Source organism: Procambarus clarkii, chromosome 39, assembly GCF_040958095.1.
Source record: "Procambarus clarkii isolate CNS0578487 chromosome 39, FALCON_Pclarkii_2.0, whole genome shotgun sequence".
Lineage (NCBI taxonomy): Eukaryota > Metazoa > Arthropoda > Malacostraca > Decapoda > Cambaridae > Procambarus > Procambarus clarkii.
Genome location: NC_091188.1, coordinates 14,072,302 through 14,097,567, shown reverse-complemented (window position 1 = coordinate 14,097,567; position 25,266 = coordinate 14,072,302). Strand labels below are relative to the sequence as shown.

Here is a 25,266-nt window from a genome sequence, read left to right as displayed (position 1 = left end):
GGGCGGCGTTGCGGTTTGTTTACATGCGTCTGGGTGTGCGAGCGAGCGTCTCTGGTGAGTTTTCAATAAAAAAAATTGTCAAGGTTTTTGTTCTCCTGTTGTCGTTTCTTTGTTTTTCTGGTGTTTTCTTGCCGTTGCCTGTTCCTCTGGGAACGTTTGGGTGTTGATTTTGGGTCTGAGCCTATGGGTTTAGGCTCAGTGCCCCTGGCTGGTATGCTTGCTCCCACACCTTGCCCCTCGGTTTTCGGTCTGTTGGGACCGTTTTCCCAGGGCGTTCTGCTGGGGTCTGTGCTTTGCCTTTCAGTGGTGTTCTCCGCCGGCAAATGTGGTGGTTTGGGCTCCCCCTGGTTCGATTCTGGGTTCCTTTGGGTTCCTTGGTTTCGTTCTGGAGGTTTCTTCCTCTTGGGCCCCTTTTGTGGGTTCAGGGGACTTTGTTTCCTCGTGTGACCCGGTTCTGCCTTTTGGGGTTCCGGGGTCTTCCTGGCTTGCAGACTGAGCTTTTTGGGTCTTGGCACATGTTGTGGTTGTGCTGGGACTTTGTGGTTTTGCTGTCGAGGTGGGCCTTTTTGATGCAGTTTTGTGCCTTCTTTGCCTGGCCGGCGTAGTGCTCTCTGCCACTAGTCGGCGGCTTGTGCTTTTACAATATATGTCCTCACCTAGTTGTGCTTGTGGGGGTTGAGCTCTGGCTCCTTGGTCCTGCCTCTCAACCGTCCATCAACAGGTGTATCGGTTTCTGTGCCTCTTGGGCTCTGTCATGTCTACATGTGACATTGTATGGGGGTCAGCCTCGTTACTTGTGTGAGGAGTCGCCACATTACTTCCTAGTGCTTTCCTGTTCCCATTCTGACACTAAAAAAAAAAAAAAAAAAAAAATTAATTCTATCTGTGGCTCTTTTGGGTACTCCGTTTCCACCTGTGTCCCCTAGTGCGTGTGCCCCTTGTGTTACATAGCCTGTCCTTGTTAACCCTGTCGATTCCCTTGGGTATCTTGAATGTGGTGATCAGGTCTTCCCTCACTTCGTCTTCCAGCGAAGTGTGGTTTCATTCCCGTAGTCTCTCCTCATGACTTCGGTAGTGTACTTTTTCTTTCTGAAGGGGTTCTGTTCCCTTCTCTGTTGACTGGGCGCTGGGGGAGCAGCTTGCTCTGTTGCCTCTCGCTTGGTCCCGCTGTTGGTGGGCGCTTTGGGTTGTCTTCCAGCCTCTGCTGGCGTCGGAGGACGGCTTCTCCCCCTTGGGGGGGGGGTTTCAGAGCTGGCGGGGTGGGCTTCTTCCCCTGCGCTTCGTCATTTCCTCTTCGTGGGTGTGTGGGGCGTGGTCGATCCGCCCCATCCTTCTGGGCTTCCCGTCTGCTCTTTGCAGTCATGAGCTTTTCCCGTCTGCTCTTTGTAGTCATGAGCTTTTCCAGTCTGCAGTTCTTCTGGACTACTACAGTCTGCGCCCTGGATCCTCTGCCCTCCTCGGAGGACTGTTGTCTCCTGTTCGGATTCTGTTAGGGCCGGGTGCATGGATGGTGGACCTGGACCTCCAGGTCACTTCTTGGCACGTTCCTCTCCAGTTTTTCTGGGGCTAGCACGGTTGGTAATTACCTATGTGTACTTACCTAAGTGTAGTTACAGGATGAGAGCTACTCTCGTGGTGTCCCGTCTTCCCAGCACTGTCATATAATGCTTTGATTGTAATTGTCATATTGTCATATCATGATTGTCATATGTCATGATATGTCTTAATATGATTGTCATATAATGCTTTGGTGGTGGGGCTTCAGGTTTGCTGTTTTTATTGCCTTCCCTATTTTGTACAGGGCACTTTGTATACTCTTTGCATCTTTACCGGATCTTAGTGCCCTGTCTGCGTCTGAGATTCGGTGTCTGGCCTACCTCGACGACTGGCTGGAGTGGGCTCCCGGTCAGTCCGCTTGTCTGCTCGCCAGGGGATGGTTCTTTCCAGATCGCTGGGTTTGGTTTCCTGGTGATCTGGAGGTTTTACCTTCTGTTTCCGTCCCGGGTTCGAACCTGGGCCTTGTTTCAGGCTCTTGGGCCCCTCATTGTCTTCCCTCCGGAAGTGTTACTGCGGCTGTGGTCCCGCCTTTGGCTGTTCAGGAGGGGGTCCCGGGTTGCTCAGCGGTTGCTTGGGTGGTTGTGCGGGAGTTTGCACTTCGGCGTGCTTGTCTGTCCGCGGAGTCGGGTTTGGCTCCGGCGTCGGTTGGTTCCTACGGAGACTCCCCTTCCGCCTCTTGCATTCCTTGGGTTCCTCTGGGGATCTGGTGTTGGTGCTGCGTCACCAGCTTCCTCTTTGGGGTTTTCGGGGTTCCGTGCCTTGGCACCTCCCCGAGCCTTCGCTCGATGTGTTCACGGACGGGTCGTCTCTCGGCTGGGGCTTTGTGACCTGTGCTCACCAGGTCGGCCGAGGTTGATGGAGTCTGTCTGTCCGTCGGGCTCTCAGCCCGGTTCAGGTGTTCATGGCTGTCTGGTTTGCGCTTCGGAGGGTTTGGGTCACTAGGTACTCTACCATTCAGCTCTGTTTGGACTGTTCTCTGGTGGTTCTTGCCGGAACCACAGGGGGTTTGGTTAACCGTGTGGTTCGTGTCCGGGGTGTGTCCTGCGTCCTGGTAGACAGCTGTCTCGGTTCATTCCTCTTCGTGGGTTGGCCAGTCGTCGCCGATTCGTTTTGTTGGCTCTGTTGGGCTTATGGACTCCTGGCCATGGACGTCTTCGGGTCGGCGTGGTCTAGGCGTCGCCCGTTTTGTGGCGCCCTTCCCACCTGCGAGGACTTCACGGTGGAGGCTTTCGGCAGGCCTGGTCGAGGTGGGGGGTACTTGTACCTCTTCTCCCGGTCCAGCTGTTGCTTCGGGTTCTGGCTCGGTTGCAGCCCATTCCCACGAGAACAGTCCTTATGGTTCCATGGTGGCCGGCCCGGCCTTCTTTTCAGACGCTGCTTGATTGGTGTCCGTACCCGGGGCGTTTTTCCTGAGGCTTCGCCTTTTTCAGCAGGCCGAATCGGTCCTGTCCGTGACTGGTTCGGCCTTCTCTTTGGCTCTTCGCGTCTGGTATTTTGACGCAGGTATCACCATCTCTATGGTGTTCAGGTGGCTTTGTTGACGGTGTCCCACCTGCGAGCTTCGTCTTGGAGACAGTATGACGTTTATTACGTTTTCTCGCGTTTTGTTTACCCTCCGGCCTGCTCATGAGTCGCCTGAGCCATCCTGGTCTTTGTTCAGGGTGCCTTCTTATCTTCCCCTCAGTTTGTGGTAGCCCCTTCGGTTTCAGTTTCCTCCTCTTTGGTACTGGTGGTAGTTTTATTGGTGTGCAGCCTTTCTCTGTCCTGGCGACGGTCGAGACGGCTGCTTTCCGGAGGGGTTCTTGGGGTATTGGTACTTATTTGGTTTGGCCGGGGGGTGCGTCCTGTGTTGTCCGGTTGTGCTTTTTGCTGTTGCCGGCGTACCGTGCCTGGGGAAGCGTTGTGGTTGATCCGGTTCCTTCGTTCCCTGTTTTCAGGGCTCGGGTCTCCCAGGTCGTCCGCAGTGTTTTCCTTCTTCCTGCGGTCTGTCTTTGCGCCCGTGCTGTTCAGACGTTTGCAGCATTTGCTGCTGTGTTGGTGACGTCTCGGGCTCGTTTCGGGAGCAGGGATTTGTGGGTCGCCCAGGTTTTTGGCCGCCCATCCATATGTGCGTCTGTTCTTGGGCGTTCTTGTTGCCATGGGTCGCAGGTTTGCGACCGGTTGTCTTGGCTTTGCGTTGCAGGGTTTGTGGCGGCCGCCTCCCGGGTTAGCCCTTTCTTTTCCTTCTCTTTGGGTATGAAGCTCCAGGGAGCCGTAGGGGCTCCCCACAGAAAACCAGCGTTGAATGTAATGAAACGCCATTTTCTGGGTGAGCCCTGGAGGCTCCCTGGAAACCCTCCCTCCCACCGGTCGGCGGTTTTTTCGCGTTGGTTGAAGCTTAGCTTCCGAACTGGAGCTTGGCAGCCGGCGCGGTAGGTCCGGGGCTCCCCCCTCCCCCTCCCGGGGTGGGGAGGGCTGCGCGGACGATCGGCGCGGCAGTAAAGTGTGATGTTTGCTTGTTTGCTTGTTTCCTTGGGATTGTAGGGAGTTTTCTACCTCTCTGTTCGGTTTTTGTTGTAGTTTCTTACCATGTGGGGTTTGTTTTGTTACGCCTACCTTTCTGGGTGCCTAACCCCGGTCGATGGCAGATAAGGAAAACCCCCAACCATATGGGGTTTTCCAGGGCCATTGCTCCCTGAAACCTCTCTGAAGGGGCCAGGTTCTGGCGCTGGTCCCTGGTAGGTCTGAACTCCTTAGCTAATGTCCCGGTCTAACATAACATACATTAGCCCGATAAGCTCCAGGGAGCCTCCGGGGCTCACCCAGAAAATGGCGTTTCATTACATTCAACGCTGGTTTTTTGTTTTTCTAAGCTGGCAATCACCACTCACATGGCTCCTTCCAAACACGGACATTATCTTTCTGTCTGCCCTCATTGTGTCACATATATATATGTGATATATAGAGTCTCCTGTGGGGACTCTAAGCTTCTTTTTGGGGAGCATGAAATAGACTCCTGTGAAGGTGTCCAACAGGGTGACCCCTTAGCCCCCCTCCTTTCCGGCTTCGCTATCAAAGAGGTCACCGATAGTCTGACAAGCGAGCTAAACATCTGGTACCTGGATGATGGCACTCTCGCTGGAATCCCGGAAACCATTTTGGAGGATATAAGGAAAATCCAGGAGCAAGGAGCAGCCTTGGGCCTCATTCTCAATGCATCCAAATGTGAAATAATCTCTCACAACCCAGACATCACTGGCCAAATAAAAAATGTTCTTCCAGACATTCTTATTGTCGAGTCACCGGACTGCACCCTCCTGGGTGCCCCCATTGGTCCACAAGCAATTGAGGAGGACCTGGATGCAAAAATCACTGATCTAAAGAGAATGCAGGACAGGATTGACAAGATTGATGCCTATGATGCTCTCTTCCTCCTCACACGATGCTTATCTCTCCCTAAGTTGACCTACTTTCTGAGATGTTCTCTCTCCTACAGCAGCCCTAAATTAAATGTGTATGACACCCTTCTGAGGTCCTTGCTGGTGAAAGTCCTGAACCTGCCATTGGACGACTCTCAGTGGGAGCAAGCAACCCTCCCCGTAAGACTCGGCGGCCTTGATGTCCGTACAGCCTCCAAGATTGCTCTACCAACCTTCCTTTCCTCCTCCCATGCATCGCACGATCTCATAAGAGATATCCTACCTGAATCCCTGAGTGATTCAGCTGGAATACACGACCCTGCTTTCACTGAATGTTCAAATCGGTGGAATGCTTTTACAGCCCCAGCACTCATCATAGAACCAACAAAAAAAAACTTACAGTCCAGTTGGGACCACCCGCTAGTAGAAAAAATAACTGATGCCATGCTCAGAGTCGCAACATCAGACAAGGAGAAAGCCCGCCTTAGAGCAGTGCGTGCCCCCCATGCAGGAGACTTCCTCCTGGCAGTACCCATGTCGGCAATGGGCACGCATCCAGATCCAGAATCCCTTTGGGTAGCAGTGGCCCTCTGCCTTGGTGCCCCAATTCACACTGAATACAAGTGTATTTGCAACAGGGTGGAAGCAGACCAATATGGACTGCATGGGTTGTATTGCGGAAGCACAAACGGCTAGCATGCGAGACACAACGAGGAAATGACATCATCAAGAGGAGCCTTGTCTCAGCTTAGTGCCCAGCGGAGAGTGTACCTCGCATCCTAGGGGGACCAAAACTCGGATTTCCCTGCGCTTCGCCCTGATGGCATCACCATATATACCTGGAAAAGGGGCAAGCACTTGGTGTGGGACTACACGTGTGTATCCACCCTGGCTGACACCAATGTACATTTCGGTTCTGATCAAGCAGGTGGGGTGGCCAACCACGGGGAAATAGCAAAATCAGTCAAATACAGGCAATTGGAAAGACAATACATCTTTGTTCTCGTAGCATCCGAGACGCATGACCCCTGGGGCAAGAGTGCCTTGGGATTTCTCAAGGAATTGGCCTCCAAGCTCATTGACTTCACAAGGGACCCAAGAGCTGCTAGTTTTTTGGTTTCAGCGCCTCAGTGTGGCGATCCAGAGGGGAAACACCTGCTGCATCCTCGGTTCCCGTCCTGAAGCGGAGGAGCTTCAAGAGATCCATAACCTCTAAGCACTCTTTGTATCAACCCATGCATATCTTGTAACCTTTAAAAAAAAACTAACTAACTATATATATATATATATATATATATATATATATATATATATATATATATATATATATATATATATATATATATATATAATATATATATATACTGTATATATATACTGTATATATATATATATATATTGTATATATATATTTATATATATAGTGGCAGCCATAAAGCAGCCATGTCCTTCCCTACAGGATCAGCAGGTGGGTTCACAGGACTAAAACCCAACCACCTCAAGCAAATGCTCAACCCTGCACTGGGTGACATTGCAAAGAACCTCTTGGTGGAACTAACCAGATTCACCAACACATGTCTAGCTGGCAACATACCAGCGTCCATAAGACCTATCTTTTTTGGAGCATCTCTCTGTGCTCTAAAGAAAAAGGATGGAGGGATCAGGCCAATAGCTGTGGGCAATTCTCTCCGGCGTCTCGTCGCAAAGGCAGCTGCAAGAACAGTTAGTGATGCAGCGGCCAACATGCTGAAGCCAAAACAGCTCGGGTTTGGCATTCCACAAGGGTGTAAGGCGGCAGCCCATGCAGCTCGAGCCTTCATCGCCAACATCACAGACGAAAAGGCCCTTATCAAGCTAGATTTCAAAAATGCCTTCAATTTGGTGCGGAGGGATGCTGTACTCCGTGCGGTTCATAGTCATTTCCCTTCCCTCTACCCTTTTGTACATTCATGCTACAGTATGGATCTTAAGCTACTTTTTGGTGAACATGAAATTAACTCACGAGAAGGCGTCCAACAGGGTGACCCCCTTGCTCCTCTCCTTTTCTGCTTAGTCATCAAACAAGTCACAGAGGTCCTGTCCAGCGAGCTTAACATCTGGTTCTTGGATGATGGTACCCTACATGGTTCCCAAGACTCCCTCCTGGAGGACATCAGAAAAATCCAGGAGCAAGGTGCAGTTTTAGGCCTCACCCTGAACCCTTCTAAATGTGAAATAATATGTTCCAACCAGGGCATCGTAGAGAGAATAGAGGGTCTTCTGCCAAATATCCATAAAACTAAACCTGAAGACAACACACTCCTAGGAGCTCCCCTGGGGTTGAAAGCCATCGATGAGGTCCTTGATAAGAAAATCGCCGACCTTTAGAGGATGGATGGGAGGATTGAGGATATTGATGCTCATGATGCACTCTACCTCATCACCAGATGTCTGTCCCTCCCCAGGTTAACCTACTTTCTGAGGTGTTCACCATCTTACAGTAGCCAAAAACTAAGTGAGTATGACCGGTTACTGAAATCAATGCTAGAAAAAGCCCTTAACCTCCCTCTCGATGACCTACAGTGGAAACAAGCCTCTCTTCCCGTAAGACTTGGGGGCCTCGGAGTTCGAACAGCAACGCAAATCGCTGTTCCAGCCTTCCTGTCCTCCTTATCAGCATCCGACGACCTTGTGAAGGAAATTCTACCTGCCCACTTACATCAGCTGGCAGGTGTACATGATCTCAATTTTACACGCTGTGCCACAGAGTGGGCCACTCGTGCAGGCCAATCACCTCATCCACCATCCCCAAAAGCCCACAAGCAATCCAGCTGGGATGGCCCCATTGTAGACCAAGTTGCTGCAGAGTGCCTGGGTGCTGCAACAACACAACACGACATTGCTCGCCTCACAGCAGTAGCAGCACCACATGCAGGGGATTTCTTGTTAGCAACCCCAATGTCGGCAACTGGCACGCGTCTCACACCACACGCCCTCCGAATTGCTGTGGCCCTCCGCCTTGCTGCCCCAATCCACACCAGATATAGGTGTATTTGCGGCGAGGTGGTGGCTGACAGGTACGGCCACCATGGCCTACTCTGCCAAAGCACAGGGGGATGGCACTCGAGGCACAATGAAGTTAACGACATCATCAAGAGGAGCCTCACCACAGCTGGATGCCCAGCTGAAAGAGAGCCCCGTTACCTAACGCCCCGTAACTCTGATGCTCTTATTGGTCGCCCGGATGGTATCACAGTGAACCCCTGGAAGAATGGCAAGCAGTTGGTATGGGACTACACGTGCGTATCAACCCTGGCTAACACCTACATTAACCTCAGTGTTGCACAACCAGGTGGCGCTGCCACCCACAGGGAAGCAGCCAAATCCCGTAAGTATAGTGAACTGGATCACCACTACAATTTTGTCCCCATTGCTTCTGAGACACTCGGCGCCTGGGGTAAAAGTGCTACCAGTTTTTTGAAGGAACTGGGTTCTAGGCTCATTGAAACAACAAGGGACCCAAGAGCTGCAAGCTTTCTTTTCCAGCGCCTCAGTGTGGCGATACAGAGGGGAAATGCGCACTGCATCCAGGGTTCCTGCCCGCCATCTGAGGAGCTGGAGGAACTCGACAACCTATGATAACCATCTTTGTAACCCATATGTAACTCCTTTTTTGTAACAAAGTTCAAATAAAGTAAATATATATGTGTACATACAAAAGCATGGGGGTGGTAGAAGATAATATTAGTGTTCAGTGAGAAACCACAAGGTCTCCTCTGAATACTTTTTATTTTCTTCTCCGAGGCTATGGGTCCCCACATTGGCACCAGAGGTGGTACCCTCACAAATATATATATATATATATATATATATATATATATATATATATATATATATATATATATATATATATATATATAATATATATATATATATATATATATATATATATATATATATAATATATATATATATATATATATAATATATATATATATATATATATATATAATATATATATATATATATATATATATATATATATATATATATATATGTATAATATATATATATATATATATATATATATATATATATATATATATATATATATATATATATATATATATATATATATATATATATATATATATATATATATATATATAATATATATATATATATATATATATATATATATATATATATATATAAATATATATATATATATATATATATATATATATATAATATATATATATATATATATATATATATATATATATATAATATATATATATATATATATATATATATAATATATATATATATATATATATATATATATATATATATATAATATATATATATATATATATATATATATATATATATATATATTGGAGCGGAGTTTTGAAGTGGGTAGAATATACTTGTGCATTAATTGGCTGTTGATTGCTGGTGTTGACTTCTTGATGTGTAGTGCCTCGCAGATGTCAAGCCGCCTGCTATCGCTGTATCTATCGATGATTTCTGTGTTGTTTGCTAAGATTTCTCTGGTGATGGTTTGGTTGTGGGAAGAGATTATATGTTCCTTAATGGAGCCCTGTTGCTTATGCATCGTTAAACGCCTGGAAAGAGATGTTGTTGTCTTGCCTATATACTGAGTTTTTTGAGGCTTACAGTCCCCAAGAGGGCATTTGAAGGCATAGACGATGACGGTCTCTTTTAAAGCGTTCTGCGTTGTGTCTGGAGAGTTTCTCATGAGTAGGCTGGCCGTTTTTTTGGTTTTATAGTAAATCGTCAGTTGTATCTTCTGATTTTTGTCTGTAGGGATAACGTTTCTATTGACAATATCTTTCAGGACCCTTTCCTCCGTTTTATGAGCTGTGGAAAAGAAGTTCCTGTAAAATAGTCTAATAGGGGGTATAGGTGTTGTGTTAGTTGTCTCTTCAGAGGTTGCATGGTGTTTCACTTTCCTTCTTATGATGTCTTCAACGAAACCATTGGAGAAGCCATTGTTGACTAGGACCTGCCTTACCCTACAGAGTACTTCGTCGACTTGCTTCCATTCTGAGCTGTGGCTGAGAGCACGGTCGACATAAGCGTTAACAACACTCCTCTTGTACAGTGGTACCTCGGAATGCGAGTGTCCCTGTATGCGAGTTTTTCGGAAGACGAGCAGGATTTACTCCAAAAATATGTCTCGGAAGGCGAGGATTACCTCGGGACGCGAGTTTGTTGATACGTGTACAGGCTGACTGGCGCGTGGTGGCATGGCGATCGCGCCTCAGTTTACCAGTGTCTCGTGTCCAGTGACTATCCCACCTGAATTCTTCACAAGGATTTACAGTTTTTTATCGGTTTTTTGGCCATTTGAGCATAAAAGTTGTCATTATATATCTTGCCGTGGGTCTCAAGAAAGCCATTGGTAAGGTTCAACTGAAGAAAATAGCTGTGAGTAGAGGCAGTAGAGGATGTCCCTTCTTGATTAAGAAAATGTGTGAAGTATGGGAAGAACTGCAAAGTTTTGTTGAAAAAACTCACCCAGATAAAGCTGTAGCAGGCCGTTGCATTGACCTTTTAAATGATAATGTGATGTCTTACTACAGACAAGTGTTAAAATGTAGGGAAAAACAAGTGTCATTAGACAAATTCTTAGTAAAACAAGCAAGTCCTAGTGGTATGCAGGCAAAATGTGCCAGAGTGTGCATACCAGTGAAGTCCTCACTGCCTGATGTAATAATGGAAGGGGACTTCCCTTCCAAACAGTAACTCCTCTCTTCCTCCCACCTCCTCACCATCTTCCATACGCCTACAGCATTCAACAACAAGGTAAGTAATAACTTGAACATAGTTTTGTAGGTTTATTTAGATGAATTAGGTATAAAAATTTAGTTTGATGTGGGGTTTTTGGGGTAGTCAGGAACGGATTAATTCATTTCCCTTTATTTCTTATGGGGAAATTAGCTTCGGAATGCGAGTTTTCGGAATACGAGGCGTCTCCAGGAACCAATTAAACTCTTAAACTGAGGTATGCCTGTACCTGTCTGGGCAGTCACTGTTGGCATTTAGGCACATTCCTATGTTCGTTTCCTTAGTGTAGACTGCAGTGTGGAAACCTCCGCTCCTTTCCATGACTGTTACATCTAGAAAGGGCAGCTTCCCATCCTTCTCCATCTCGTAAGTGAAACACAACACAGAATTCCTCTCAAATGCCTCCTTCAGCTCCTGCAGATGTCTGACATCAGGTATCTGTGTAAAAATGTCGTCAACATACCTGCAGTATATGGCAGGTTTCAAGTTCATGTCGACTAAGACTTTTTGCTTGATGGTACCCATGTAGAAGTTCACAAATAGGACACCTAGGGGAGAACCCATGGCGACCCCATCTACTTGCTTATACATGTGCCCATCCGGGCTCAAGAAGGGTGCCTCTTTAGTACAAGCTTGGAGTAGTTTCCTTAAAATGTTTTCTGGTATGTCAAGAGGAGTACAGGCCGGATCACGATACACTCTGTCCGCTATCATCCCGATTGTTTCATCCATAGGTACGTTGGTAAACAGTGATTCTACGTCCAACGAGGCTCTTATCCCTGTGGCCCGTGTTCTCCGCAGTAAGTCAACAAATTCCTTTGGAGACTTCAGGCTGAAGGCGCAAGGGACATAAGGAGTCAGCATGCCGTTGAGTCGTTTTGCCAGTCTGTACATGGGTGTGGGTATCTGGCTGATGATTGGCCGAAGTGGGTTTCCAGGCTTGTGTGTCTTGACATTTCCATATGCGTATCCAGGTTTATATTCCCCCAATAATCTTTGGCAGGTGGAGTCCGGATTTCTTGGCGTTCACAGTTTCGATCAATTTGTTGACCTTTGCTTTCAATTCGGCTGTAGTGTCCTTCGTTACCCTTAGGAATTTAGTTTGGTCAGAGAGTATGAGGTTCATTTTTGCCAGATATTCGTCTTTTTTAAGAATGACGTATATTGGCGACTTGTCACCTCTCTTGACAACTATCTCCTTGTTCTCACGAAGGCTCTTAGCTGCCGCTTTGAGCTCGGGGGACAGTATGGTGCTTCTGTAGTTGCCTCGATTCTTTCCTCCTTCCGCAATAAGTTCTGCTTGTAAGGTGTCTTTGGTGACAGAATCTCCAACTCCACTTTCCGGGCCACCTCACTTGGTCTGGACATAACGTGACAGTTTATACCCAGATTTAGGAGAGTGACTTGGTCCTCAGTGAGGTTGATTCCTGCAAGGTTCAGGAAGCCGTCTCTTGGTCGTGGAATTGCCATAGGTCCTCCATATAATGTTGTTAGTTTCTTGATTATCCTTGTTTCAGTGCTGAGGTGATGTCGGTCTGTGAGGATGTCGAGGTGTTGCTCGATGCGAGTACGGAGACTTTCGTCGATGTTGCTGTTTCTCCATTTGTTTGTAGCATGAAGTAGTTGCGTTTTGTTGTCTTTGATTTAATATTCTGCCTTGTATATCTGATTACGAATCAGATCTTGGCGATATTTTATCGTGAAGGCTTGATTCCTTGCTGCTGGGTCGTGCATTTTTATATTAGTATATTTTGGTAGCAGTCTTTCCTGTAGACATATATTATTAAATATGACCGAAAAAGTAAGATTAATAATTCTAACACGAATTTTCTCAATGTTTCTTATATTTCTTTTCAGTGATAATGGTAACTGAAAAATCAATTCTCCAAAATTCATTTTTATTTCTAGTCTGACGCGACACTTGAACGCGTTTCGTAAAACTTATTACATTTTCAAAGACTTTAGTTTACACACACAACTATAACTAAACAGAGTTTAAACAGCTTCGATTTTATACCTGCATTTGGGTGAGGTGATATGTTACAACAGTTTTGGATGAGGTGAAAACAAACTTTCAACACAAGACAGAACACGAAACAATGGGTATAATATTGGGTAAGTTAAAGGGAAGAATGGAAGTAACTGCAAAGGGCCTATTGGCCCATATTTCTTGATGCTTCTATATTGGTGCGGAGTCTTGAAGTGGGTAGAATATAGTTGTGCATTAATTGGCTGTTGATTGCTGGTGTCGACTTCTTAATGTGTAGTGCCTCGCAGATATCAAGCCGCCTGCTATCGCTGTATCTATCTGTATCTAGATATCTGTATCTAGATAGATACAGCGATAGCAGGCGGCTTGATATCTGCAAGGCACTACACATTATTAAGAAGTTGACACCAGCAATCAATAGCCAATTAATGCACAACTATATTCTACCCACTTCAAGACTCCGCACCAATATAGAAGCATCAAGAAATATGGGCCAATAGGCCCTTTGCAATTACTTCCATTCTTCCCTTTAACTTACAAAATATTATACCCATTGTTTCGTGTTCTGTCTTGTGTTGAAAGTTTGTTTTCACCTCATCCAAAACTGTTGTAACATATGACCTCACCCAAATGCAGGTATAAAATCGAAGCTGTTTAAACTCTGTTTAGTTATAGTTGTGTGTGTGTAAACTAAAGTCTTTGAAAATGTAATAAGTTTTACGAAATGCGTTCAAGTGTCGCGTCAGACTAGAAAAATAAATATATATATATATATATATATATATATATATATATATATATATATATATATATATATATTTATTTATATTTATATTTTTGTTGTACTAGTAACCAGAACGCACTTCTCGGCCTACTATGCAAGGCCCGATTTGCCTAATAGGCCGAGTGATTTTTTTTTATTTTCAATAAATTGTTTCCAATTAGTTTATTTTAATTATTATTATTATATTATATTAGGAACATAAATTATTGATGTAGTTGTGTTAGTTTAGGTTAGGTTAGGTATGGTTGGTTAGGTTTGGTCATATATCTACGTTAGTTTTAACTCAAATTTAAACAAATTAACTTATACATAATGAAATAGCCAGATTTATCATTTCATAAGAAAAAAAAATTAGAAAAATATATAAATTCAGGAAAACTTGGCTTATTAGGCAAATTGGGCCTTGCATAGTAGGCCGAGTACGACGTTCTGGCTACTAGGTACAACATGCATATATATATATATATATATATATATATATATAATAAAATCACATTGATATTGATAAAGAGAAATGGATGAGTAAGTTAGTAATATTGTACATGATTAAAAAACTTGCCTACATATTTCCTGACAGCAAAATCAGTGATTTTATTGTAAATGCAATTTTGTATAGTTAAGTTGTGAAACACTGTTCTTGCATAGGTGAAACTGATATAAAATTACCATTGTTATGGACTTGAAGCCTGTACAGTTCATAGGCTTGTTGAGGTCCCTTTAGTCCACTGCTGACTTTCCCTAAGATGCAACCCACAACAGCTGCCTAACTCCTTGATACCTATTTTAATGCAAGGTGAACAGGAGATTTGGATGAAAGGAAACGCACCCAACCATTTCTGTTCTTTCTGGGAACTGAACCCGAACTTGGGTGTCCTAAGTTTTGAACCAAGGACATAGATCACTGTGCTACAAGTGTCTCCTCTCACTGACCTGGGTCCCTCAGTTGTGAGCCGAGGACATAGATCACTGTGCTACAAGAGTGTCCCTCCTCTCACTGACCTGGGTCCCTCAGTTGTGAGCCGAGGACATAGATCACTGTGCTACAAGAGTGTCCCTCCTCTCACTAACCTAGGTCCCTCAGTTGTGAGCCGAGGACATAGATCACTGTGCTACAAGAGTGTCCCTCCTCTCACTAACCTGGGTCCCTCAGTTGTGAGCCAAGGGCATAGATCACTGTGCTTCAAGAGTGTCCCTCCTCTCACGAACAAGTTCCAAGGCAATTCAGAAGAGGTTTCACAGATTTGAACTACATGCAATTGACTTGTTTAGTAAAGATCATCTTAGCAAGTACTGTATACAAATAAAAATTGGAAAGTCGGTAATAAAAATATTGAAAATAGTATGTAATTAACATCTGTATGTAAGCCCTAATGTGTAATACAGTAATAACAACAATTGTGAATGTTGCAGGTAAATAGTACAACAGTATAGTATTAGCAGAAGAGCATAGTAATCCTGTGGTGCAATGGTCAGAGCAATCAGTTCACAGTTCCATGGTCCAGAATTCAACACGTACATCATGACAGAAGTGTTTGGGGAATGTTTCCTTTCACCTAGCAGTAAATAGGTACCTGGTGTTGGGCAACTATCATGGGTTGCATCCAGGCAAAGTTAATAGTTGGCGAGTAGAACCCTGATAAGTCTTAACAACTTCATGGTCATGACTATTGGGAGCCATCTCCTCTGGTAGTGATTCCATGGATGAGAAAAACAAATTATTTTTCTTTATTTTGGGTTAATATAAATATAAATTCTAATTATAAAATGCTGACATTTTTCCCATTACCCACAGGTAACCCTGTCTGAGAAATTACTAATTAGTGTATGCAGCGAGTATAACCATGTGCGCACGTGGTCCGTCACACGCTTCAGGGGGATGATCTCCACGCAACCTGGATCAACGCCTCTTTCCTCGTACAAAATTTTGACCATTGATGAAGTTGACCCCAATATATACTATGCCATTGCTAATGACTGTGGTAAGCTTAAATTATCAATGTAGTAATTTATTTGTAATTTATATAATTTTGCTGTTACAGTAATGTAAGCTGTACTATAGTTGGTAAACTGCCCTACTCACAGTTAATGAATATACACCTTGGTATTTCCAAGCTCTCACATTTGGTCTTTTGGACAGGAACATGCATAGTTGGGCACGAATGACATGTTGCATTGCATGGTACAGTTGGAAATATTCAAAACAACCCTATAGAGCCATTAACCCCAATGTCTGCTCAAATCACTTTCAAATGATTGGCAGCTCTGCACTAACCACTCTAGGTGAAATTGGGTACCAAGTAATATTTAAATGTCCCATCAATTCCATGGGGACATCATTTGACATTGTATTGGAAAAGAATCCTGGGAGCATTACTTTTCTTCCTGAGACTTTGTAAAAAGATCTTTGCTGATGAAATAGAATATATATAATAAACAGTTACCCTGAGTATTATACCTCAGATTATTAAATAAAGTGCCCTTAAAGCAAAGGAAGAGAAACTAAGAAGTGCTGGTGTATGGGTGGTGGTGGTTAACATGGCGCTGCAATGATGACATGTACACTTCCAGTTACCAAGTGAACTATATCTGTTGCAACAATTTCATGCTGGTTGTGACCGAATGTTGGTATTCATGGCACAAGGTAGTGCTATGGCTTTGTTGGTAGTCGTGTTGGAAAACACAATTTCTTGTTGTTAATTGAAGCTAATTTGTTTCCACAAGCTACTAAATGTGGTGAAAATAGTATTATTTTAATTGGTACAGATCATAGTGCTAGCGATGGTCATTCAGAGTGTTGATGGTCATTGTGCAAGCAATACATATACAGTATCTTGATTGTGGTAGTGTCAAGTAATTACCTAAGTGTAGTTACAGGATGAGAGCTACGCTTGTGGTGTCCCGTCTCCCCAGCACTCTGTCATATAATGCTTTGAAATTACTGACGGTTTTGGCCTCCACCACCTTCTCACTTAACTTGTTCCAACCGTCTACCACTCTGTTTACAAAAGTGAATTTTCATATATTTCTCCGGCAGCTTTGTTTCGTTAGTTTAAATCTATGACCTCTTGTTCTTGAAGTTCTGGGTCTCAGGAATTCTTCCCTATCAGTTTTATCGATTCCTGTTACTATTTTGAACATAGTGATCATATCGCCTCTTTTTCTTCTATCTTCTAGTTTTTGCATATTTAATGCCTCGTAGCTCTTGTCCTTCAGTTCTGGGAGCCACTTAGTGGCATGTCGTTGCACCTTTTCCTGTTTGTTGTTGTGTTTCTTAAGATATGGGCACCATACAACCACTGCATATTCCAGCTTTGGTCTAATAAAAGTCATGAACAATTTCTTTAGTATTTCTCCATCCATGTATTTAAAAGCAATTCTGAGGTTAGAAAGTGTAGCATAGGCTTCTCGTACAATGTTCTTAATGTGGTCCTCAGGTGACAGTTTTCTATCTAGAACCACCCCTAGATCCCTTTCTTTGTCAGAATTCTTTAAAGATTTCTCACATAATTTATAGGTTGTGTGGGGTCTGTGTTCTCCAATGCCACATTCCATAACATGGCATTTATTCACATTAAATTCCATTTGCCAAGTGTTGCTCCATATACTTATTTTGTCCAGGTCTTCTTGAAGGGCATGACATTTCTGGTCTTTTTCATGCATTTTTCCATTTTTACAATTTCTCTGCTACACATTGTTGTGTGTTTTCTTATGTGCTTCTTGGCTCTACGAATGTTCGTGCTAGGTTGGCCTTTGTCCATGTTTGGTTCCTTGTTTCTGGGGGGAGCCCCGTCGGCTCCCCGGAGCTTTACCGGCTGATATGCTAATGTCAGACTTTGGCATCAATCATGTGTATGGAGTTCTAGGGCCTACCGGGGACCACGGCCAGAACCTGGCCCCCTCAGAGAGGCAAGGGAAGCAATGGCCTATAGAAACCCCCGTGTGGTAGGAAGCATTCTATGTCTGCCATCGACCGGGTCAAGCATCCAGAAAGGTAAGCATTCCAAAACAAACCCCGCCGCTGTCTGCAGCAGCTCCCCCCTCCCCGCCAGGGGGAAGGGGGAGCCCCAGACCTCCCACGCCGGCTATCCACCCATCAGTTCTTCGGCTGATGCTATAGGCACCGGTTATGTGCTCCGGCTCCAGTGGTTGTTTCAGCACTGTACCTAGAGTGTGGTGTCTGTTTTCTAGGTGGTGCGTGAGCCGGGAGTGATTCTCCAGTACTCGGGCTGCATGCGCCTAGGGTTCCCTTCCCTAGGTGCCCTGTAAGTACTGCCCTTGGGGCTTGGGGCCACCTTCCACAAGTTCCTTGGGTCCTGCCCCTGCTTGGTTTTCGGCCGCTCTTTGTGTGCTCAGGTGTTCTGTCTCCCTTGTTCACCTTAGAGTAAGGGGCAGTTTTTTGCACTGGTGGGGCGCAGGGTACTGTGCAGCTTGTCTTTACCAATCATAGCGGCCGGCTCTGTTCCGCTTGGGTACGCTGTCCTCTTGCGGGGTTTTCTTTTTCTTTTTGTTTATCTACCTGGTGGGGGGGTCTGCCTTCGTTCTTGCCCCTTGTGTCACTTGTGTTCTGAGTATTTTCCGGTGGTACCCCCTGCTAGGTCCCCGTGAGTGTACACGTCCCGGGGGTTCAGCTCTTAGAAAGTTGTTTGGTAGCTTTGGGTGCCGGTTAGCAGTACCCTGCCTGGGATTACCTGAGCGTGAGTCCTCTTATAGTAAACGTTCGGGACCCTGGGAAACCCCTGGGGGCGCGTGGGTCCGATGGATGTGACCCCAGAGCCCCCCTTCCTCGCTTCCAGCGAGTTTGAGGGTTGCTCTCATCCTTTGTCTCTGGGTGACTCTCTGTTTTGCCTCCGTCTGCTGCCTGTGGGGTCGGTGACACCTTCGACCTGGAGTCCTGCGAGTTTGGTTGCTCGTTGTGGCTCGGTTACCCAGTTGTGCTGACAAAGCGGGTGCGGGCAGCAGGGGCATTGCACTTGAGCCTTGGTGGTGGCAACGTTCTCGTGGTTTCCTCCCCGGGAGCCCCGGGGCTGCCCCGTTGTAGTTAGTTTTGGGACTTTGGGGGGGTTGGTTGCTTCGGTTCCATCCACGCCCCCTTGTCTTTCCCCTGGTTCACCCTTCCTGCCTGCATCCGGTTCCTTACCGTCTGTAGGTTCGGGGCGGGGTTTTTGATGGTGTTGAGACTCGGGCAGTCTTGGGGAATTTCCCTTCTGGGGTAGTGACGGGGGCATTTGAGCCTGTTCCTCCAGCCGTGTTGTATGAGTCTGCCAGTGGTTACGCGGAGTGGGGTCTTTCCTCCCCACTCGCCGTACGTGCTGTTGGGCGTCGGCCCCTCCCCGGGCTCGGTTCCTTGGCCTTTGAGTCGGTTGATTCTGTCCTGTGGGTGGATGTTTCCTCCAACCCTTTTTTGGGACGGTGTTTTCGTCATGTTTCCCCGTTCGATGGGGTTCTACGTGACTTCTGATCTCGGGTGCGCCTGCGCCTTTGTGTGCCTTCGGGACTAGTGTTGGCTTCTGTGTTCTCGAGGGTTCGGGAAGGTTTTTCGCTACTTCCCGCATTATTGGAACGTCTGTCGGCTCCTCGTCCTTGTCGCCGTTTTGGGCTACTTGTGGCCCAGTTGGGCTACTTGTGGCCCAGTTGGGCTACTTGTGGCCCGGTTGGGTTACTTGTGGCTCGGTTGGGCTACTTGTGGCCTGGTTGGGCTACTTGTGAGTCGGTTGGGCTACTTGTAGCTCTGTTGGGCTACTTGTCGCCCGGTTGGGTTCCTTTTTTGGGCTCTTTGCTTCTTTGGCCGGTTTTATTGTTCCTGCTTCCTCTTTTGGCTACTTTTCTCGTGCAGTAGTCCTGGTTGGCGCCTTCCCACAGAGACGGTGTGCGGTTTGGCCAGCGTGTTATGCGCATGCGCCGTGGAGTTTGTTTTGGTCTGGGCGGTGTTTCAGTGCTGGTGTTTTGCGCCCTTTTTGCTATGGTGCTTCGCCTCTCGTTCTTCTCCCTGGCTGCGGTATGTGCCCCCTCGCTCCAGGGATGTCCTGGTTCCCAGTTGTGGGGAGGACACTGCGGTTTTCCCTGTGTCATGGGTGTGGGCCGCCTCCTTCGCCTCTCCCTGCTCTCCTGCGGATCCGGCAGGGTCCAGCTCTGGCGTCTTCACCTGGCGGTGCTCCCAGGTTCTTCGGGGCACGGTTGAGTCGTGTCAAGTTCGTGCCACCGTTCGCCAGGTGAGTGTCTGCAGTCTGGCGTCTTTTGGCTGGGCGCTGGATGCAGTGTGTTTATATACCTGTCTTTATTTAGGTATTTTTGTACGACTGAGACCGTTCGCACACCAGTGACTGTCCCTTTTTCAACCCTTCCTGTCCCCCTCATGTGCATGTCCAACCCATGCTGGAGTCATTCAGGGGACCCACCTTTTTTTCATGTTGAGAGGTGTGGGGGTTGTAGGGTTGGCTCTGTACTCACCTGGTAAGGCTCCTGGCTGTGCTTGCAGGGTTTGAGCTCTGGCTCTTGGGTCCCGCCTATCTGGTAGAACCTGTGGGATAGTACCAGTGGAGTGCAGTGGTGCTATTGGCACACTTGGGGAACACTGTATTACCATCAGAGGTCTGTGCTTGTTACACGACCTACTTGCGAGCATAAAGCCTTCTTGCTGGTTAGTCCGTGGACTTCCAGGGCACACTAGCCTGTTTTCGTATAGCAGTTCCGGCCCATCCTGGTTGTGAGGGTATGTGGGCCGGCGGGCCGCTCCTAGCACCTGCCTGGTGGGCCACCCTCTGGCCGGTCTAGCCTGGCCTTGGGCCGGGCTTGGGGTGTAAAAGAGCTCCCAGTACCCCATCCAGCAGGTATCGAGCGGGGTTTTCTCCGCCGTCGGTCGCCTGGTGCAGGTTTCTGGGCCTGCTGGGTTGTGTTGTGTCTCCGTTGGCCCTGTCAGGGGTCTGCCTGCTCCGTTTCTCTGCCTTTGCAGAAGGGAGTTGCCATTTACATGTTGCATGTGCAGTGGTGCCTGTTGCTGCTGCTGCTGCTGCACGTGTGCATTGGTACCGTGTTTCACAGTGGCGTGTCCTTGTTCCTGTGTCTGGTTGTGGTGTGGCACTTTGCTGCTGTTTTGTGCCTGGGGATTGCGTAGGGGTTTTCTGTCCTTGCCTGATTGTCCACCCCTGGTTGTTCTGGGGTTTTTGTGCTTCTGCTCTTTCTTCCTGCCTCCTCTGCAGCAGGGGTGTTCTGTGTGTGTTCTTGGGCGTTTTTTCAGCCTGTGTCCTGTGATGTGCTTCTTTGTCTCGGTCTATTGCAGTTGTTCGTACCCCTTGGTTCGGGTACTGTTCTGGCGGTGACCCTTCCGCCTTCTTTGGTTTCCTAGCTTGCCCTGCCGGTTTTTTTTTTGGGGGGGGGGGGTCTTGCGATGTCTCGCGTCAGACCCGTCGTTCTGAACTCCTGGCGGGCTTGCATGCTTTGGGGAGTTTTTCTGTTCGGCAGACGTTCCATCTCCTTGTGCCGCCTGGGTTTCGGTGGTCGCGCCCGAGATCTTCCCACGGCTCCGCCTTTTCCTGGGCTCGGAGGGGCCTTGTCGGGGCTGTTTATGTTCTGCCTCGCGATCTCGCCTCCGGTTGGTGGTCGGGTGGCTTCGTGGTAGGTGTCCCACCTGCGTGCTTCTCTTGGCGGCAGTATGGGGTATTTTGGCAGTCCTTCCTTTTCCTGTCCCTTCTTAGGTGGTTACTCTTGTTAGCTTGGTTTACTCTTGGCTTGGTTTTCTGGTGGGGGTTGGGGGCCGTCGTCTTGCCACATACTGTCGCCTCTTTTCGTGCAGCGCTGGCGGAGCCGCTTCAGCTTGCTTTCGGTCTTGGTGTTGCTTTTGCACCGTTAGTAAGCTGTCTTGTGCATCGTTTCACCTCCGGCCTGTTCGTGCGCCGCTTGCACCATCCTGGTCTCTGGTCAGCGTGCTCTATCTTCTCCTCGGTTGGTAGTGCCCCTTCGGTTCCGGTGTTTTTTTTTGTCGGCTCTTTCCTTTTGGCCTTTGCCTCTGGGGGTCGAGTCGCTGAGCTTTCTTGCTCCTTCGGTTTTAGCGGTGGGAGCAGTCTCCATCTTTTCTGGCGCAGGGTGGGGCTGCTGCGTTCTGGAGGGGTCCAGGGTTTGTTGGTGCTTCGTTGGTTGGGCCGGTGGGGGTGTCGTGTTTTGTGTTCCGTGGCGGCCCTCCGCTGTTTGCGTGCCACGGCGTTTGGATCCGGAGTGCGTTTTGCGTTGATCCGGTTCTGTTCTTCCCGGTTCGCGGGTGATGGTGTCCTGGGTGGTCAGCCGTGTTCTTGCGGCTAAGCTGCCTGTGTTCTTCCCTCATGCCTGTGGCATTCGTGGCTTCGCTGCTCTCGCTGCCGTCTGGGCGACGTGGGTTTGCGGTCTTTTGGGCATGGATTTTTGGTGTTCGTGCAGGGGCCTTGCTGCTCGTTATTCTCGTGTTGTTCCCGGGTCTTTTCGGGGCTGTGGCGCCTTGGGTTGGCGTTTGCTGCCGGTTGTCTCGCTTCCATGGGGGGTGCGTGGTGTCCGCCTCCTGGTTCTGTCCCTTTGACCTTCCTTTGTGGGTAGTTTGTGTTTGGCAGACCAAACACAGAGGCAGTTATGGTCCTGAGTTTGGTTATGGTCCTGAGTTTTCATCTTGTCCTTGTTTGGCACTTCCAGCTTCTGGGTTGCCCTGTATGTTGGTGGATGTAGCTTCTGTGCCTCCTCTCCCGCCCCTGCAGTTTCTTTGGCGGTGCAGTGCACTTTTACACCCAACTCTTTCTCGGACAACTCGTGGTCATCCGAGAAACGAGGTCGTCCGAGGACGATCTTCGGTCAACCCGAAGTCGAACAGCACTTTTGGGAGATGCCTTTTTGTTTTCGTGCTGTTCACATCCTGGTTAGTTCTCCTCATACTGTCTCCACTCGATTATCCGGACTATATGGGAAGGACCCCCAGCCGGATATTCACGTGTTCCGGATAATGGTACATTTTCACCTCTGAGTCCTACGGGCTCACCATAGCCCATGCTACTTGGAACTGTTTGTTCCAAGTAGCAAATCTTTAACAACAACAACCTCTGAGTCCAAAAGTGACTATTTCCAACTATTTTTATACTACAAACAACATAATTTGAATTGCCTTGCCACATATAATTATTAAATATTCAACTAGAAACCTCAACTTACCTTGTTGGTGTTCGTCTTCTTGATTGATGCCACACATCTTGAAGTTAAGAATTCTTAACAATTTACGTAACCTATACTAACACAACACTAAAATTAACACTTAAAATTACTGTACAGTTCATTAAGCAAAGTTAGTTTTGACTGCCAGCTGCTGAAGCCTCACTGGTTGAAGGCATTTGGGTTGCTTGTGGCGCCTCACTTGTTGAAAACGATTGCTTGCGCTTCACTTGTTGAAGGCACTTGGCTTGCCTGTGATGCCTCACTTGTTGAAGGTGCTTGCTTACGCCTCACTTGTTGAAGGCACTTGGCTTGCCTGTGACGCCTCACTTGTTGAAAACGATTGCTTGCGCTTCACTTGTTGAAGGCACTTGGCTTGCCTGTGATGCCTCACTTGTTGAAGGTGCTTGCATGCACCTGACTTGTTGAGGTGTATAACACGTAACTTGTCTTTAATTGTTAAGGACAACCTTCCTCCTCTTAACACCTCCAAAATGATTGATGCTGCTACCAGAGATAGTCTTAGCCAAAAATGTTCAAAGTTACTATGAAAATAACAAACTTATTTAAAAAATTATTTCACTAATGGCGCGACACTGTGGTATAACACGAGGGACGGGAGCACATGGGTTGACCAGTGTTGTGCGGGTCCACTTAGGGCAGCTATAGCACATTACATAGGCCGCCAAGAGGAAAAAACTCACAATATTTTTTAAGGAAACTTCAGCCTGTGCACATTGTTTTTAGGAAACATATATTTGTTATTACATAATTACTAGTATTTCTTTTGTTTTTGGCTAATGATGAATTGTTCTAAAATTAATGGTAATTACTGTACCCAGGTGGTCCCTCCCAATGCTCCCCTCCCACCCTCCCAACACCACCCACCCACCCCACCCCCTCCTCCACCATGCGCCACGAGCCAGCCAGCCACAGCCAGATGGGATTAATATGGTACGGCCCGCCCCTTGGCTTTCATATCCGGACAATTCAATGAATATCCGGCTGACTGTCCGGATAGTGTAACATCAGCAGCAAGTTAACCGGCTCCGATTTTTTAACCGGCTAAACCAGCTTTTATCCGGCTCCGTTTTTTTATCCTGCTAAACCAGCTTTTATCCGGCTCCCATGGCCATTTTGACCGGATATTGAGATAACTTTATCCGGTCACAATTTTGCCCGTGTAAGGGTGTTTCCGGATGTTCGAATCCCAGATAATCAAATGGTTATAGTACCTTACTCGACATCTCATGCTTCGTTATGCCATGTGCAGCCCCGCTGTGTTCGTCGTTCCTGCGGGATGTGGCATCCCTGTTTTACGCTTTGCATTTCGGCTCACTGTGCTCGCTTCCTCGTTGGCCTCGGCCTAGGCCTTGGCTTTTCATTTTTGGTCGCAATTTTGTCCTTGCTGTTTGCGGCATCTGCGGTTCAGTTTTTTTTCTGCTGGTGGCTTCTAGTTGTCATCCGCTGTCGGACTTACTGGTATTTCTGGGGTCCTGGGGGATTCCTCCCGCACTGGGCATGTTTGTTCACCCGGGTTGGTTCTTTCCCGGCTTGCCGCGTTTGGGTTTCTGGTTTCCTGGCTTAGCCCTCCCAGTTAGCGCATTCCTGACCTGGCGGTGTCACTTCTCAATAGTCTCTCGTCAGGAACCACGGTGTTTCTGATCACCTGATGAGATTGCTAGTATTCGGAAGTTTTCTGTATGGCAGACGTTCCATCTGGTTCCTTACCAGCTTGGTTTTCTGGCTCTGGTTGCTCGGTGTTCGCACCCGAGGTTTTCCCGCAGCTTCGTGTCTTACCATGCTCCGTCGGTCCATGGCGGACCTGGTTCGGTTCTGCCACGAGTCTTTCGCCATTTGTTGGTGTTCAGGTGGCTTTGTTTAGGGTGTCCCACCTACGTGCTTCGTCTCGGCGGCGTTGTGGAGTTTTTTGGCGGTCCTTTCTTTTTCTTTTTATCACTTCATAGGTTTGCCGCATTTTGCTGGCGTGGTCTTGTCCTTCTCTTGTGGAGGTTCTGGGCGGTCATCTTGCCACATACTGTCGCCTTGTCTCGTGCGGCACTGGTGGAGCCGCTCCGGGTTGCTTCGGTTTTGGTGTTCCCTCTGCACCAATTCATGAGCTGTCTCTGGCGTGGTTCACCTCTGGTCTGCTCTTGTGCCGCTTGAGCCGTCCTGGTTCTTGGATTGGGTGCTCTCTTCTCTTCTCCTCGGTTTGTTGTGGCTCCCTCAGTTCTGGATTGTTTTTCGAGGCTCTTTTTCTTGTTGGCATTGGCCTCTGGGGGTCGGGTCGGGGTGCTTCATGCTCTCCTTCGGCACCAGGGTTCTGCTCTTTTGGTCCTTGTGATAGGTTTGTTCGCTTGCAGCCATCTCTTTTTTCTTGCTAAGACCGACACGGCTGTGTTCTGGAGGGGTCCTTGTCTTGTTGATAGTTTGGTTGGTCGGACCGGGGGTGCATCATGTGTTGTTCGGTTGTGGCGCTTCGCCGTTCTTTGTGTGCCTCGGCTGCCGTGTCTGGGCTCACACTTAGGGTTGCTTCTTCCCTGTTCCAGGGTGCAGTTCTCTCGGATCGTCTGTGAGGTGGT

The 25,266-nt window shown here is 47.4% G+C and overlaps 1 protein-coding gene across 1 annotated transcript in view; it reads left to right on the top strand.

The window, feature by feature from the left end:
- Positions 1–25,266, top strand: part of LOC123760413 (SH3KBP1-binding protein 1) — a 120,774-nt gene that overhangs the window by 81,323 nt on the left and 14,185 nt on the right. Inside the window, 1 exon segment of the mRNA XM_045746097.2 lies at positions 15,318–15,504. Coding sequence (XP_045602053.1) covers positions 15,318–15,504 — 187 coding nt within the window.